This window comes from Astyanax mexicanus, chromosome 19 (assembly GCF_023375975.1).
Source record: "Astyanax mexicanus isolate ESR-SI-001 chromosome 19, AstMex3_surface, whole genome shotgun sequence".
NCBI classification, from domain to species: Eukaryota; Metazoa; Chordata; class Actinopteri; order Characiformes; family Acestrorhamphidae; genus Astyanax; species Astyanax mexicanus.
In genome coordinates, this window is record NC_064426.1 from 36,666,403 (window position 1) to 36,685,508 (window position 19,106).

Here is a 19,106-nt window from a genome sequence, read left to right on the forward strand (position 1 = left end):
CAGCATGAAGATAGATAGATAGACAACAAAGTAACCTTTACACCTCGACCTTCACACTGTTTTATTTTTATGAGACTGAAGACACTTTAATTGCTGCATTTTTAGCAATAAGCAATATTAATTTCTTCTAATATTTCTCATATTGTCTGCATTTTAGCTGGGGTAAGCTTCAAGCTGTCCACCCTTGTACATTCGGGTCTAAAAAAAAGGTACATTCTGTACCACACGTTTATTTTTTTAAAACTATACATTTTTAATTTGAAAGCCAGACAATTTTGGATCATCAATTCAGTTGATGATAATGTTTATAATATTTATATATTTAACTGGTACAAAATACATGGGTACAAAAAAAGACTTTCACTGAAAAGTATTTTATTGTACCTCAATATAAGTTTCAGCCCCAGCGACAAGCTTTCTACTTTTTTAAGTACCAATCCGTACTTATTTTTCTTAGTGTGTATCAAAATGTTCGCAACTTTTTTGTCAACCAGGTTTTCATAAAATGGCATTTTTGCTGAAATTGTCCCCCCCTGTGGTGCAGCTTGCCATGACAACGTGGACACATGTATAACAAAAAATATATAGCGCTAAACACACTAAAGTATGGTGACAAAATATTTAAAAAAATATTCAGAATAATAGAAAAAAAAATGATTTTAATGAATAAGAGACCATAAAAGACACAGTATTCTGATAAATCATGATCGTGAGGAATAATTAATCATAATGCCCTTTTGTTGTGATACTAACACAATAGTGTAGAGTAGATTTCCTTCAGTGTGACTTCTTACTCTATATGTTCCTCAGACCTGGGAACTGGACAAGAGTGTAAAGGAGTTAAAATTTTAAAGTGTTAAAGCAGTGGAGGACTGACCCATGCTGAAAGAGAGAAAGAGAGAGAGCACGTGCGCGCTCACGCATGTGTGAGTGTAGTGATGAGTAGATGGTTGTTCCTGCGTGCTGTAGGGCGCAGTAGTATAGGCACAGGCGCTTGGTTTATTGCTCGTGCTGCGTGCTCGCGGTGCGCAGGAAGGACGGTTGAACCGGTCGGTCTGGGAGGCGTGTATGCGAACCCGCTCGCGCTCAGTCGTTCTGCTCTGCCGGCTCGTGCGTGTTCTGTACTTTACTTTCCCTACATTCCCTTTCTCTCTTTTTCATTTTTTTAATCAACTATCTCTTTTTAGTTGTGTGGAGGGGAAGGAGCCTGCAGTTTGTTGTTGGCGTACGACCACCAATAAGCTGAGAGAGCGAGAGAGATAGAGAGAGAGAGAGCGTGCGAAAGAGAGAGAGAGAGAGAGAGAGAGAGAGAGCGAGCGACTGCCCGCGCGCGCTCTAGCTCACTGAAAAGTTCAGCGCTCACCGCGGGGCGCACGAGCTGCTTCAGATCCACCCCGCGCGCATCGGGGCTGCGTGGTATTCTGTGGTATTCCGCGCGGGGGAGAGACGCACGAGCAGCGCGCCATAAATACAGCACCTTTGAGACGCTACCGAGCCCACGCACGGATTTAACCCGCGCGAGACTACTTCTCCACACCAAGGATATATATTCTAATCGCACTTCTTCACTATTCCCAAAGGAACGCCAATTAAAAACATAATAATAAAAAAATAACTAAACAAAACAGCGCGCTGGGGGCACGAAGATGTAGCCTCGCCATCTGCGCACCCCCATCCACCCGCACGAGCTGTAGAGCTACAACTCTCGGGCTTCTCTGTCATGCTCCGGGATTGATTGACAGCCATTCCCGACCTGGCCGCGCGCTCTCATGTGAAGGGAGCGCGAGGAGCGCGAGCTGCACGAGCGTCCCGCCGTTTAGGAACGTCTCTGCACTGAGGAGCCGAGGAACGCGTCCGTTTTGCCTACTGGACACAGTGTGATTTTGTGCGCCATGTATCGCGTCCTGCAGCCTCGGGTAAGTGAGCGCGTTTTATTTTTTACATGGGATTTTTTCGGTGCTGTTGATTTCTTAAATATATTTATATGCAGCTCTGGAAAAAAAGACCACTTCAGTTTTTGAATCAGTTTCTCTGATTTTGCTATTTATATGATTAGGTAAAATGAACATTGCTATTTCATTCTATAAACTACGGACAACATTTCTCCCAAATTCCAAATAAAAATCTTGTCATTTGGAGCATTTATTTGCATAAAAGGAGAAATGGCTGAAATAACAAAAATAAGAGGCAGCGCTTTCAGAACTCAAACAATGCAAAGAAAACAAGTTCATATTTATAAAGTTTTAAGAGTTCAAAAATTAGTATTTGGTGAAATAACTCTGGTTTTCATGCATCTTGCCATGTTCTCCTCCACCAGTCTTAAACACTGTTTTTGGATAACTTTATGCCACTCCTGGTGTAAAAAAAAGCAGTTCAGTTCAGTTTGGTTTGATGGCTTGTCATCATCCATCTTCCTCTTGATTATATTCCAGAGGTTTTAAATTTGGTAAAAATCAAAGAAACTCATCATTTTTAAGTGGTATCTTATTTTTTTTCCAGAGCTGTATTTATTGAGTCATTACTTGTGATCATTTTGACTCGAAACTTCGAAAACAGAACTTTCGGAAGCATTCTCTTTTTTTGAGCACGGCTTTGTGTATTTTAGTAAAAGCTCCAGCTGGTACAGAGCTCAGGTCCTGAGAGCAAAAAAAAAAAAAACGAGTATATTGAATCAACGTTCATTTTTATTAACCTCTAATGCATTGAAACGACGTCTATCTCCGACGTCAGAATTTACTTATCTAGTATTTATTTATTTATTTAGCTCATGTTCCTTGCTACCAGGGGGTTGGTCCGCATGGATGGTTTGGAAGTTTGTCGGTTTTAAGATGCTCTGAGCGTCAGTTAAGGCTTTTCTTCAGTATTATTATTATTTTTTTCTGAGTTTTCAATTCATGAAGGGAAATTATTTGGGGTTATTTGTCAGTTTTTAGTTCCTGGTCTTGGCATTATTCATAAAAGAAGATGTTCACAAACACTTTCATTTAGTTTTAAATTAAAGGAAAATAATAACCGTTTCTTATTCTTTTTATTATTTATGGTGCCATTTAATTATGATCATTTTGACTTGGATATATAAACATATGCAATTTATTTAGCTGTTATAAAACCCTAACTTCCTTGAAAGCTAGTTCTTTGTATTAATGGGGAGCTTTGGTGTTTGGTTGTTTGGCTTTGGTGAGTTTAAATGGCACAATTGTTTATCATAACAAGATTGTCAAGATTAATCTTGAGTGGAGGGTCTGATAGATAGCGTACAAGTTCAGTTAGTTTCAAAACTTTCAAACTTCCTAATAATCGCTAAGCAATAGAATTTTAGGTATAATATTTATCATAAAACCATTTTTATTTGAGCTAGTTTTCTGCGTTAACAAGGGATTAAAAGTCTGTCAAATGATTTTCCTCAATTTTTGTTTTTTACGTAAAATTGAAAAAAAGTTTCATCATAAAATATTTTTTTGTGCTACTTGTCAGCATTAACCATAAACTGATATATTTTTATGGTTTTGTGGCATAAGTGTTCATTTTTTATTTTTGTATTTATTCAGTATTTTTTATGTATGGAGGGTGTGTTAGCTAGCATACATTGTAAAATCTAAAACATTGTTAAATACTGCCTTACAGAAAACTGGGATCAATTATCCTTATTATATCATAACTCATATTCAGTTCATTCATATACAATCAACTTGTTGGCATATATTGAGTTAAGCTATGAGTTAAGCAGTGGAGTTATACTGACTGCAGAGATTCATTTCAATGAAATATTGTACTTTAGGGTGTGTCATGTTGGGTTGAGTTATTATATTAAGGAAAGCACCTTTCCCATTGGCTCCTGGGACCATCAGTTTGCATACTGGCTGACGCCTCCATAGGAATATATCAACATACATTTAGTCTTTGTTATAGAATGTATATTAAAATGATTGATCGGTTTATTAGCACCTGTTTATTATTACCTACAGTATGAACTGAACTTTTATCTATGACTTTATGTGGAAAATTGTTGAGCATTAGAACATTTTCATGGTTCTAGTTGACAGCATTAATCATGAATGAGGATCTGTTAACTAGTATAGACTTTCTTTAGTTTTAGAACTCTTGCAATGATGACACATGAATTTTATTACACTTTTAGAGTTTATGGCTGTAGTTTTCATCATCAATCAGGAGCAGAGCTTCTGTCAACACACATTTTGACTTGAAAACTCAATTTTAGTAAGCAGATTCGTGAATGGAGGGTCTATTAACTAGCTTTAAAACTTTAATTTTATTAAACCTTTAGCATTTATGGAGCTAGTTTTTATCATTAACAAGAAGCAGATCTTTTGTCAACACACATTTGACTTGGGAATAAAATTTTAAAGTGTAAATATTCTTTTGGGAATATGTTGTGCATTGACAAGGTTCAGAAAGTGTAATCAAGTGATTTTTCTCATTTTTCTTTTTACGTAAAATTGGAAAATGTTTAATCATATGAAATTTTAAACATCTATATTGGTTTCCATTTGGTTCTGAAACTGAGTAAATAATGGCACTTAATCGTGAATGGAGGGTCTGTTAACTAGCTTTAAAACTTTAATTTTATTAGACTTTTAGAATTTATGGAGCTAGTTTTCATCATTAACCAGAAGCAGAGCTTCTGCCAACAAACATTTGACTTGGAAATATAATTTTTTAATGTAAATACATTTTATTCGGGCTATTTTTGCATTGACAAGGTTCTGAAACTCTAATCAAATGTTTTTTTCTCATTTTTTATTTTTACGTAAAATTGGAAAATCATCATAAGAAATTTTAAACCTCTATATTGGTTTCCATTTGGTTCTGAAACTGAGTAAATAATGGCACTTAATGGTGAATGGAGGGTCTGTTAACTAGCTTTTAAACTTTGCTTTAAAACAACAATAACGTAATTTTATTAGACTTTTATTAGAATTTATGGAGCTAGTTTTCATCATTAAGCCAAAACGGAGCTTCTGTCAACACACATTTTGACTTGGAAATATAATTTTAAAATGTAAATACATTTTATTAGGGCTATTTTGTGCATTTACAAGGTTCTGAAAGTCTAATCAAATGATTTGTCTCATTTTTTATTTTTACGTAAAATTGGAAAATGTTTCATCATAAGAAATTGTAAACTTCTATATTGGTTTTCATTTGGTTCTGATTACAAATCTTGATATTCTGAGTAAATAATGGCACTTAATCGTGAATGGAGGGTCTGTTAACTAGCTTTAAAACTTTGCTTTAAAACAACGCTAAAGTCATTTTATTAGACTTTTATTAGAATTTATGGAGCTAGTTTTCATCATTACCCAGAAGCAGAGCTTTTGTCAACACACATTTTGACTTGAAAAAAAAAAAAATTAAAGTGTTAATAAATTTTATTGGGGCTTTTTTGTGCATTGACAAAGTTCTGAAAATCTAATCAAATGGTTTTTCTCATTTTTAAGTTTTACGTAAGTTTTTGCTTTAAAATAACGATAAAGTAACTTTATTAGACTTTTAGAATTTATGGAGCTAGTTTTTATCATTAACCAGAAGCGGAGCTTCTGTCAACACACATTTTGACTTGGAAATAAAATTTTAAAGTGTAAATAAATTTTATTGGGGCTATTTTTTGCATTGACAAAGTTCTGAAAGTCTAATCAAATGATTTTCCTAATTTTTCTTAACATAAAATTGGAAAATGTATCATCATAAGAATGTTTAAACCTCTATATTGACTTCCATTTGTTTCTGAAACTGAGTAAATAATGGCAGCGCTTACCCAGAAGACGTACTGCCTTTCTCAGAATTCTCAGACTCTCTCTAGGCTATTTATATGGCGCTTAGCTCCTGATACACATATATTATATGAAACATATAAATACAAAACAGTACATAGAGTTGCCTTAAAGAAGCCGGACCAAAGCCGGTTTTAATTTAAACAGCCATTAGGCCAGTAATAGAATGATATTTTAGAAGGGACGCCATAAAAATCTCATTAGGCTGTGGGATTTGGAGGAGAAGTGTCCGTGGTAATTACTTAACGATTATGGTGGGACTTCGGGAGGGGGAGGGGGAGGGGGAAGGGGAAGGGGAGGACTGCCAACGTGACTCAGCAGCGTGTGGGTGTGCGATTGAATTCTTAGGCGATACATAGGCACAAATTGGACTCAATCAACCCACCAGTCTTCATCTGTGCCCTGAGCTTATTATAGCTCCTTGGCTCTTCCTCGCAAAAACGAGAAATTTCACAGAGCAGAGATGACTGTCATCCGTCAGCCTGGAAATAAAGAAACGGCAGAGCTGTGACTGTGTTTTGCCTTCAAAGAGAACAGAAAGTTTCTTAGTCATGGCTCAGTTAGAAACCAGCACCAACATCACCGCTGAGTGATGAAGCTCAAGCTGAAGCTCTACGTATAAATGAGTAAATTCTGTAACATAGAGTATGCTCTATGGGGGTGTGCGTATGCATCATTCAACACAGCAGTTCAAGTCAAGTAGTTTTATTGTCAATACTGCATATGTACAGGAAATACAGAGAATTGAAATTACGTTACTCTCCTTCCCAATTTTACAGCAAATACAGATAATAGATATAATAAAAGAGAGAATGGGAGACACTATGAGTACAATACAGCAGGGAAACAAATTGTGGGGGTGAAATAGATATATAAATAGAAATAAAAAGAAATAAGATATATAATCTAAAAGAGTGGGAGACACTACATGTACAAAACAACAAGACACAATAAACATGAGTAAGACGGAAGACAATAGTGCACTATTGATGGTGATTGAGATGGAATGACAGTATAAATAGAACCCGTATAACGGTAGTGCAAATATGGTGTATAGCTTAAGGCTGGTAAAATGAATGAGTGCGTTTTTAAAGTACAGTGTTCTTTACATTATAGGAGAAACCACTTAATGAACTCACCAATTGAAATGCTACAAAAAATAGCTTGGAATATATATTAAATGGGTACCACTTTAAAATAAGACTACCTTTATAAATGGTTTACATCATTAATAATCAGTTATAACACATATGTAGAAAGGGCAACAATGACCTGTTGTTTGCCAAATAGTGAACCCACAGCCTATACTGTATCTATATTGTTGCTCTTTCTACGTATGTGTTATAACTGATTTTTAAGGCATTTAGGCAAACCTAATTAGTAACCATTAATAAACTAATTGTAAACCATTTATAAACCCTTTATAAAGGTAGTCTTATTTTAAAGTGGTACCATTAAATGATATATTGTGCAACACTAGTTGTAAGTACAAAAGAGCATGTTATAATTTACCATGTGCTGTATTTACTTTATATATTTACTAAAAGCCTCAAGTGCGTTTTTACGACAGAAAGTTCAGACCAGAGTCTGCAGCAAGGTTTGTTTCTTTGTTACATTGTGTATTTCATTGATACGGTTAAATTCGGTTTCACACTGCAGTTTAGTGATCAGACTAAAGAATTTTAATATGTCCTATGTGGGCGGAGTCTTTTCATACTTCATATTAATTGGTCTGTAAAATGTTAGATACTTACGATTTTATTAATAAGATAAATGAAAAAAAGGGCTAAAGGTAAAACATAAAATTAGATCATTAAAAGGACAAAATAATTCAAATAAATAACAAGGTACAAGAAAAACTCAGCTAAAACAGGTACAGTCTGTCTGAAGGTGGTTAGATATGGTGGTTAGACACCAGTGAGCTTTAGTGAGTTTTAGTGTTTCCTGTAGTGAATTCCAGCTAAAATAAGATTTTCCCAGTTCAGTAAAAAAAACTCACTTAAATAGAACCTGTCTGACAACATGAATTAGCTAAAAGATCTCAAAAAGCAACACACTATGCTGTGATCTGAAGAAATTCAGACCTCAAGCTCAGGTTTACTTGGGTTCTGCAGCAGGACAATGACCCAAAGCTCACAATCAAACAAGTCCACCTCTAAATAGCTTAAAAAAAAAAAAAAAATGAGTAAAGTTTTTGGAGTGGCCTGAAGTCAAAGTCTGATTGGGATGCCGTGGCATGATCTTTTTAGTGAGGTTTTATAAAGTTGTTTTTGTGCATTAGTTCGAGAACATGGTGAAAGCTTTACTACAAACCCTTCCTTGTTGTCAGGAATACAGTTAAAGCAGCTTTGAGAACATTGAGAACACTGTTGTGACCCTGACACTTAGCTCCTCTGTTCAGAAGGTCAGGCAGTTTATTAATCGAATCATACGACACACACACACACACACACACACATGCAGTATATTCCCTCTCGCTCAAAGTGTGACTAACTTTCAGCCAATGGCAAGAAGGCTAGGGCACTAGCACGCGGTTTAGTGGGTTGAAATGATTGACGCGTGGCTGTGTCAGAGATTACGGTGAAGATGAAGGCAGAGGAAATCGATCCCACCGCGACGAAGAGGAGACGCAAAGACAATGATGTCTTTCACGAGTGAATGAGAGACATTACTGAGCTTCCGCGTCAAAAAATAAATAAAATAAAAACATGTTAACATCTGTCCTTCAGCTCAAACCAGATCAGTGTGTCGTTTCTCGTTTTGTCAGACTGAAAAAGCGAAGCCATGTTAAACTCTGTGGTTCTTGGAAAACTCCAGCAGAACCTCAACTGAGGTCAAACGCCAGTCAGTTAGTCTGGGGTAATTTGCACGCTCTATGTTTGTTGTAAGGGCTGAGTATGGGCAAGAACTTGGTGATGATGATCAGTTTGATCTGATTTTGCTATTTATAGGTTCATGTTTGAGTAAAATCCACATTGTCAGTAGTTAAAAACTATAAACTACTGACAGCATTTCTCCCAAAGTCTAAATAAAAAATATTATATTGTAATTTAGAGCCTTTATTTGCAGAGAAATTCTCTAAATAATGAAGAAAGCCGAGTGCTTTCAGACCTCAAATAAGTTTAGAAATCAATATTTAATGGAATAACCCTGATTTTTGGCATTTCCTCCACCAGTCTTTCACACTGCTTTTGGATAACTTTATGCCTTTACTCCTGGCACAAAAATTCAAACTGTTTAGCTTTGTTTGATGGCTTGTGATCATTCATTTTCCATTCATCTTGATTACACTCCAGAGGTTTTCGATAGGGTTCAGGTCTTATTTTTTTTCAAGAGCCTAATGATACAGAGGTTATGATTCAATATATTACAATATATCGGGACGTTCTAAGCCAGGCAATAGATTTGACAAAGGTGGTGCTTGCGATGCATTGTTGAAGTTGCTGCCGGAAACCCCTGAACATGCAAGGAATCGAGATGGGCAGTATATATATATATATATATATATATATATATATATATATAAATATATCTATATAAGCAAGACTTCCTATACAAGATGGGCTCTATTTTAGCAATCTTTAGTTGAGCCGCCGATATGCACCACGCAGCTTGATTTAGGGTGTCTTTGTCATTGTGTCTTTGCTATTGTAATGAATGGAACAGTACACCTCAAAAAAGTAAAAAACAAAAATGTGTGTTGGGGATTGACCTGTGAGATAGCAATGAACATCTGACTGTAGTCTTCTGTCTAGGTTGTATTCAGACAGTGGCGTACCTGTGTTTTTTGTTGCCAAGATAGCAATACAGCAGAAATTTACCTGAACACACCATCATGACCATTGGTTTTGATATATTTAAAAGCACCGTTGCTATTTAAACGGTACATGTGGAAGGCATATAAACAGACTGTTGATGGGGTGTAAGATAGCAATTAGCATTAGGGCTGCACGATATTTAAACAATTTTACATAGCAAATGTTATTTTTTCTGAGATATAAATCGCGATATTAAACAATGCAGGGCCCATGACGTCACCAGGCCCGCCCCCACCCACCCACTGTCTCGCACCCGGACAGATCAGAGCTGAGTCAGCGCCGAGCTCAACTCAAAACCCGAGAAAAACAGGAAAAAGACAGTGATCGGACCTTAAATCTGGCATTTAAATGGCTTTTTAAAAGGTAAATAAGACCTTTTTTCTGGGATTAAAAGCGTGAATTCAGCTGTAACTGGAAATATCTGCACTGCAAAACTGTGCTGGACTGAGGTGCACAGCTTTCTACAACCATGCCACGTGGATGGAGGCCATGTGGTTACCTTGTGTTTACTCCTCCCTCCCCCTTGCGCTTCTTGAGAAGACAGCAGCAGCTTGTCACTCACACAGACACAGAGACAGCGCTGTGTATCTACTTCTTGTGTCAAGAATCAAAACGCTGCAACGTGACGTGTTTGATTTAATTGCCTTAAGTGTCTATTGCGCATGCACACATTGCGATGACGATGCTTAAACAATATATCGTGCAGCCCTAATGAGTATCAGGGTGTAAGATAGGGCCGATAATATTTTTATTAAGTAATGGATGATACAATGGATGATGCTCTGAAGAAATAATGCCTAAACTGTGTGTGACCTTAGCTTAGACTCAACCTCGGCCACTTAGGATGGGTTGATGTGCCTACATGGCTCTGTATGTGTGTGTGTGTGTGTGTGTGTGTGTGACCTCCGTGCTGTCCCCAAGGCACAAACCTGTCCCCGCAGTGTGCACCCAGCTCCAGTCAGGCCTTCAACCCCGCTTAACCACTGACAACTCCTGTGTAATTAGAGTCAATCCAGTACAGCTCAGTGAGCACGCTGATCTAATTAACTCATCAGAGAGCAGTCAGGTGTGGAGGGCTTCTCGCAATCCCAGCAGACCTCTGCACCTCTGCTCTGGGGACGCCAACAGGTCTGATAGATTCAACGTGGCAGCCAACCCTCCTCACAACAAAGCACGGGAATGCGGGGACCATCTGAAGGAGTGGTGTAGTCTGAAATAGTAATGAGTAAAGAGTTACGAGGAATTTAGTCTTAGAAAGTCTAGCAAACGTGACTAAACGGTAAATGTTTTAATATTTAGGGCCCTAAAGGAATGCCGCAAGGTGCGTTGTGATGTTTCTTTGCTACCTTGCAGCCGTCAACAGTCCATTTTCATGCCTTGCACCCATGCCTTTAAAATAGCATCAGGGTTTAGGAATATATCCACGTCGATGGGCGTGGTGGTCTAGAAATGAGGAGTGTTCATGTAAATATATTGCGTTTTTCTGTTTTTACCTTGGCGGTGACTGACTGTTTTAAACCCTGACAACAATCAACCAATCGTCAGACACCCAACCATGTCTAGATCACTATGCACACTGCACACCCCAAGCAAAATTCCACATAACACCACTTCTTTATCAGAGCCTTCAGCTATGAACTATAACATAAAATATACTTAAAAATATGGAGTAACTATAAGTTATTATTAGTTTTTTTTATTTTTTCTGACATTCATAAGGATTCATTCTTTCTCACATCCTGCAGTTTTGGAAATAAAAAAAATGAAAAGAGAAAAGCACTTTGCTAAGTGCGGACCACGCCTAAAGAAGTAGAGAAAGAAGAAGGAAAAAGGGGAGGGAACTCAGGGAAATTTGGGCTGGAGTTCTGAACTGCGTGCTTGAAGAAGCGTGCAGTTATATCCCCCCCTTTTTATTTAATGAGAAGTGGAAGAGTAGAAAAAGGGGGTTGTTGGGGAGGAGGTGGGTTGCGAACTTTCGTCACGAGAGATAGTTAGTTAGGGGAGGTATTTATAGGACGGTTGATTGATACGGGGTGGAGTTAGAACGTAGAGTTCGGGCGTGGTCCTTCTCCCAAACTTTTGTTATTACATAACATCATGTTGACTAAACATAAATGTATTTTATTTCACTACACTATTAATGACTTCACTTTCATTTTTTTATAGTGGATAGGATATTCTAATTAATGGTACTGGATATATATATATATATATATATATATATATATATATATATATATTTTTTTTTTTTTTTTTTTTTATATCTAAAAGCAGTGTGGTCTGGTAGGTTTGGGTTAGGGTTATGTAATCTCACTCTACATTTGGACAGTATGTTATTTAAATACACAAAACAAGCAAAACTATGAAGTAAAAAACTTCATCAATCACACAGTAATTTATTTACATTAACCTGCATTAAAAGTACTCTTCCTCGTGCTTGGTGAAATTATACATTCATACCAAAGACTCAAATCCCCAAAATTGCCCAGTCTGTTGCTTTAAATGTTTCAGATCATCAAACAAATTGAAATATTAGTGAGAGACAACACTGGTTTGGCCACCCTTAGCAGCAAAAACTGCAATCAAGCATTTGCATTTAACTTGCATTGAGTCTTTCTTATGGTGGCATCATGAACACTGATCTAAACTAAGGCAAGTGAGGCCTGCAGTTCTTTGGATGTTGTTGTGGGGTTCTTTTGTGACCTCTTGGATGAGTTGTCACTGTGCCCTTGGGGTAATTTTGGTCAGCCGGCCACTCCTGGTAAGGTTCACCACTGTTCCACGTTTTCACTATATGTGTAAAATTGCTCTCACTGTGGTTTGTTGGAGTCCCAAAACTTTCTCAAACCCTTTCCAAACTGATAAATCTCAATTGGTTTCGTTCTCATTTGTTTCAGAATTTCTTTGGATATTGACATGCTGTTTAGCTTTTGAGTCTTTTGGTCTACTTCGCTTTGTCAGGCGGGTCGTTATTCAGGTGATTTCTTGATTGAGAACAAGCGTGGCAATAATCAGACCTGGGTGAGGCTAAATAAATTGAACCACAGGTAAGTTTGTTTGTTTTAACTGCTGGAGGGGGCAAACACTTTTTTTCACACAGGACCATGAAGGTCTGCATTTTATTTCCTTAAAGAAAAAAAAAAAAGAAAAACAGATTTTTGTGTTTACTTGTGTTGTTTTTGACTAATATCTAAATTATTTTAATGATCTGAAACATGCAAAAAAAAAATAAAGAAATGATAAGGCTTGGTGCATAATGTTATTTTTAACATTGTAAATTTTTTTTAAACCAAGTATTACACAGCCAGCAATAGCAGAAACTCTCAAACACGCATCGTTTTTATGCATCTTTTTATGAGTCTTTGCGGTTTTCTAATGATACGATGAATATGCTGTGTACCTGTTTACACATCTGGGAGCGTCCTGGCGTGACTCAGTACCTTAGCTGGTGTTCGCTAGCTTGCGCTGCTCTTTTCCGGCTGTATTCTTTTATTTATTTCCAGGCTGGAGTCGCTCGCTCGCTCTGGGAGGCGCGGTGTTTGCTTTCTCTCCTGCGACGGTGCTGAGAGGTATAAATATCTCATTATCCTCCCCGGTGCACACCACCCGTCCCCCAGCACCCGGGAAAGAGGCTTTATCTCAACACGCTTTGCCTCAGTAGAAGCGAGCAGCCATCAAGTTACTGAGATGCTGGTAGTGGAGAAAAAAAAAACAAAAAAACAGTTCCTTGCTAAAGTCGCTCAGCATGAAGTACAAAATCCCTGCCACCGAGTGCGCCGGGTTGTTGTAGCACTCGAGAACACTTTGAGCATCGGCTGCTTCAGGCCATTATCTTTTGGCTTTTATGCCCTAAAAGTCAGGAGCACTAAAGCAATAGCAATGCCTAAGTGCACTTAAGGTTTTTTTCACACCAGCACTATTTTGGTCCGGTTAAAACAGACTTTGGTTAGTTTGCAGTTTGTTGGTGAAGTTCGTTTGGGCAGACTTTGGGTGAAATCAGTAATCGCGTTCATGTTTGGAACCAGCTAGAAGAAGTAGTCTTAGTCCAGTCTTGATCCAACCCAACTATCAATTATACTCCTTAGGTTTGAGCTGAACGGCTGTTCAGGTGCAGTTTAACCTGATACAGTTGCAAAAAAAAAGTATGTTCACCCTTTAGGATTATTTATTTGGATTTCCCAAGAATACTGCCAGATAGAGACTACTGATCAGAAGAGACATGTTTGTGTGGTTTGTTGGTTCACATTTTGGTGAGTTTAGACTTGTGCCTGTGTGAAACCAAACCAAACTGAGTAGGGGAAATATTCTAAGTAAACAAACATATCAACTTATTTGCGTTAGAGAAATGAACTACAGGTGTGCTTTAGGGCTTCATTGATGTCATTTATTTTTTAAGAGGCATGCGTTCAGGTGATTTTTATCCGACATTAGTGATAGAGAGTAAGATACAGTATTTTATGGGTGTAATTTACCTGATGTATGTTAGTGTTTGTGTGTTTAAATCAGGCACTCCCATGTTCCAGGAATGGGTGGACCAAAGACCAAGTTCCAAGTAGCATAATTTTTTATTTTGTTAGGATGTTACCTGTTAAGAATGACCTGATTTTCCAATCATTTTTTCTGCTTTTTTATAGGGTCATCCATGGTACCTCTTTTTTATTTTATGTAATGTATGTTGTGTAATTTGTCATACAGTGCACACCCAAAGTTTGTGATGGTATTACAATTTTTTAACATAAGTGTTAATAATAAATGTAACTGGAATTAAATGTTGTGCGTTTAAGTGTGTTTTCAATTGTTCACACCAGACGAAAAAAAAATAAAATATTCAGAATAAGCCCCGTTCTTTATATCCTATTGTATTAAGCCTTACTTTGATTTATTGCACAATATACACAGCTAAGCACATGCAGTACCCCGCTAATGTTGCCAGAGAGTGGAGAAATGTGTCAAATGACTTATTAAGGAGCGCTCGCTGGACCCGAGCCACGTCCTTGAAACACATCCCAGCCTTAATCGCTTCCTCTCGGCTCTTTCTCAGCTGTTTCTCGCTGTCGCTCCCGAAATGCTGATCTCAGAGACTCTGCACTGAACCCCTTATTTCAGCTATTAATAAAAAAAAATAATAGGGTTTAGGGATTAGTGCCTTTTTTTGTGAGGGAGGAGCTTGCTGAAGGGACTGAGTAACTAAAAATTATTAGGACATAACTTGCTGTAGAGGTGAGAGAATTCTGTTATAGGGTTATTAAACCCACTCATCTCAAATTTAAAAATAAATATAAAAGATAATTACCAAACCTATGGTAAAGCACTCTCACTGCTGCTGCTCCATGCTAAATATTTATACACTGATCACTGTAGCGTTCATTGCTCGCAGCTGGGCAACACCCTTTACTACATGGTCATAACTAAACCCTCTAATTTTGGCTGATTTCACTCTCAACTCAAATAAAAAATTCATGCACTGGGTGATGTATGGGTTTAGAGGTGGGGCAGGAGGGAACACTTGATTGGGCTGAGCAGTGTGCCTCTGATAGCGGTGAGACACAGATGGTCGGATATCAGCAGGGGGCGGCATTATTCATTGATTGATTGATTGATTAATTTGCATATTGTGAGCGTCTGCATACCACAGCACATTGAAACATCATCCTCAACTGTAGCACAGTTAAACCGGAGAGGGCGCTACAGAGGCGGAAATGACCGCAGTAAAATCATTTTTTTTAAAGGTTAACAATTTAATATTCTCGGGCGCCAAGAGGTCCATTGGTCTAAAGTGCTGCCACTATGATCGGGAGATCGCTGGTTCGAATCCCGGTCATGCAGCTTCCCGGTCATGCAGCTGGAAGAGTAGTTAGAAGTCCACACAAGTCAACTTCCATGCAACTTCAGTAATGTGGGAGGAGGAGTCAGAACACATCGGGTATTTGTAGTGTACTTGGCTATCTGTGAACTTCTAAATGGACCAGTACTCTACAAGAATACAAGTACAGACAAGAGTTCAAATTTAGAACAGCTGTAGTTTGGGAGCATTGGGTGATGTATGGGTTTAGGGGCAGGGCATGAGGGAGAGCTGATTGTGATCAGCAGTAAGCAGTGATTTGCATATTGTGATCATCCTCAACATCCTCGCCTATAGCACACGTGAACCTGTGAGGGCGCTGCAGAGACGGAAATGACCTCAATAAAAGTGTTTTTTGAAGGTTAAGAAAGGTTTATAAAGCTTTTAATAAGAACTGTTTTGTTTTACAGCTTCAAATGAACACATTTCAGCTATTAACCAAAAAAAAATAAGGTTTAGGATTTTAGTACCTCTTAAACTCAGCAATCCAGGAGCAGGTTCAGAAGGTACGAGAGTCACTCATCTGAATGTTCTCCTGTAGAGAGCTTCTCAGGGTTCCTCCTGCTGGATTTGGGAGGGAAGAGTAATTACTTACTGTAGCTCAGATAACCAAATAGGGTCAGTTTGTCCAGCAGCTGGCCTGAGAATAGTGTTAAATCACTCTAAGCGCCGCTGTGATAATAAAAAAAGTACTGGTATAAAGTGTAACAGCTCGACTCCGGAGCAGCATCTCACCTTATCAGCTTATCTTTAATTGTGGGTTTAAATCTCTACGCAGTCGCTGGTGCGCGTCGAGGGAATGTTGCTTGCTGTTATAGTAAAAGCTCACTGTAGAGACGAGAGCTTTTACTTACAAGTTGTATTAAGATCCAAGAGTCTCTTTAAAATAACGAAACCTAAATTGCAGAGTATTCCCAAAGACATCAGTAGAAGAGTCTGCAATTGAAAAGAACAGAGAAAAAGATTGCATCGTAGTGCAGCTTTGTGGTGCATGAGCATCATTTCAGCAGAAAAGACAGAGCAGGATGTAACAAACATGAGTGGAATGTAATATATACTGTTTGGTATCACTTTAATTTTTTATTTGGATGGTCCATTACAGATGCATCATAGACGCTCGACTACCATTCAGCTAACATTCGTCTGCATGTCTGTGGGAAGAAAGCACCACCTAGCCACCCAGAGAGAGCAAAGCCAACTGTGCTCTCTCAGGGCTCCGGCAGCTGATGGCAAGCTACATGAAAGGGATTCGAACCAGCGATCTCCCGTACAAAGTGGCAGCACCTTAGCACGCTGGATCACTCAGAGCTCCCCTCTACACCAGACTTTGACCCAAACTCTAATCTTAACATTTTAGAGTTAGCTTCAGTGTTAGATTTAAGAATTGGGCTTAGGGTTAGGTTTAGTTACGGTTAGATTTAAGGTTTGGGTTAGGGTGTTGTTTTAGGGTTAATTAAGGTTTGGCTTAAGGTTAGAGTTGGGTGTAGAGAGTAAAGTCAAGTCATGGGAACCATGGGTTATTCGCGGGGCCGCTCAAGTCTGACGTCAAGTGAAGTTTAAGGGTGAAATTCACCTAGCACTTAGTGCTTTATCTTCAACTAAGGCTGTATCTCTGAAAACATTTAATCCTTTAAGTTTTAGAGCTGTAAAACTGACTGGGGTGGAAGGCAGCTAGGCATTCTCTGCTACAGTCCTCTGAGCCAATCAGTATTTCAGATCTAAATCAGAGCTAAATAGAGACACCCGAGCACTTTTTTTTTTTGCAAAAAACATCTCACATGGCATTCATTCATATTAGAAATGACAAACTATACTGTTTAAAATGAATTTAAAAGCGATGGAATGAGACCTTTACAAGTTGAACTGAAGTTAAATTAGTATAATGTTATTTAAAGCTCACCTTCCGTCGTTTTTTCTTTCATTTTAAAATGTCTAGTTGTGGTCTCTAGTATGAATGAATGACATGTGAGCCGTTTTTGTAAAAAAAAAGTGCTCAGGTGTCTCTGTATAGCTCTTTTTTAATGGACTGTTTTAGGGGTGTGTCCAAAATGACCGGATTCCAGCTTTGCTCATGAATATTCATACATGCAAACAGCATGCAAATATCTCTCCTCTGATTGGCTAGGAGCACTGCGACGCCCCTCCACCGCTCTGCCGCTCACTGCCTCCCACCTCCTAACTGATGAGCGGTGATGTTGCGTCGCTTCAGCTCCGCCTCTGGGAGTTTCTCGAGCCAAGGTGGGCTGGTCTGTGAGTTTCTGCCTACGTAGGCAGAAAGATAATTCAAAATTCACCCGTTTTTCGGAGGGGGGGAGGGGGGATTTCTTTGCTTAGCTCCTGCAGACAATGGGGGCTGCAAAACAGTTTAATGTGCAGGTGTACACATTCAACTCGGAGAGACCTACTGTATTCCACAAAAAACAAGAAAAATCGGATTTTCGCGGAAGGTGAGCTTTAACTGCTATTTTTTTTTTTATGTTTTTATTGTCATACAGAATCATACATGGGACATTTAAATCTTTCTGTGTGTATGTACGCAGACACACACATCAAATACAAACAGTGGTCATACATTCCTGTAAGTCCCCATACTGAAACCTTTTTTTTTTGTACCCCCCTTCCCACCCTCAAACAACAGAAAGAACAAGAAGAAAATAAGAAAATAGTGCCCACGATATCAAAACTATATACATACACGGAGTGATCTTATCTGTACAGAGATATAGTTAGTTTGTGAATATGAAATCAGGTCTAAGGGGTGTGACATATTCGACCGATTTTTCCAGTCTGAGAGGAATTGTCTCACTGTAAGATTAACAAAAGCAGTTATCTTATATTTCATATATATCCATTATAATATCCATCCATGCATTTAGAGTAGGACACTCCTGTGATAGCCACTTCCTAGTAAGAGTTTTCTTGGCAGCCACCAGCAATATGTTCATTAGATATGTATCCCTTTTCTCCCACTTTTGGGGTATGAGCCCAAAATATAAAGTCTTACTTTCTAAGGAAATTTCACATTCAAATATCTCTTGTAGGGCTTCATGTATCTTCTTCCAGTAGTCTTTAGTACCGGGGCAGTCCCAAAATATATGGTAATGGGTAGCATTTAAATTTCCACAGTTCCTCCAGCACACTGGGGGGTTATTATCATAATGGGCCTTCTGAGAGGGTGTAACAAAATATCTTATCAGGTTTTTCCAACCAAACTCTCTCCAATACAGGGACCTAGTGCACTTCCATTGATATCTCCATATTGTTTTCCATTCTTCATCTGATATAGTTATCCCTTATTTAACTGTTAGTTTAAAATCTATGAGAAATCTAAAAAAGAGTTTTGTGCAGTGAAAATATAGTCATGATAATTATGTCATCGAGTTACAACAGTTAGTTCCAATCTCACAATCTGATAGGTTGATAGGTTTTCTAACTGTGCTGATATTTGTGATAACAGCATGGCATTCTCACAATTAAACTGTATCACTCCGCGGATGTGTTACAGAGTAACTATGCTAGTAGGCTATGCTATGCTAACCTAACCACAGTCCTGCGGACGCAGCTAGCCTGCCAGATAGCTAATGCTAATGCAACACCACCCAGCAAACAGACAGCAATGCTCACAAGACAACTCTGTGGCAGAGCAGAGGAGAG

General features: G+C 38.2%; 1 protein-coding gene across 1 annotated transcript in view; it reads left to right on the forward strand.

Moving 5' to 3' along the window:
- The first annotated feature begins 955 nt into the window (after positions 1 to 955).
- The window catches only part of crhr1 (corticotropin releasing hormone receptor 1), a 244,536-nt gene continuing 226,385 nt past the window's right edge, over positions 956 to 19,106 (forward strand). The window contains exon 1 of the mRNA XM_022665066.2: positions 956 to 1,916. Coding sequence (XP_022520787.1) covers positions 1,893 to 1,916 — 24 coding nt within the window. The 5' untranslated portion in view covers positions 956 to 1,892. The remainder of the gene's footprint in view (positions 1,917 to 19,106) is intronic.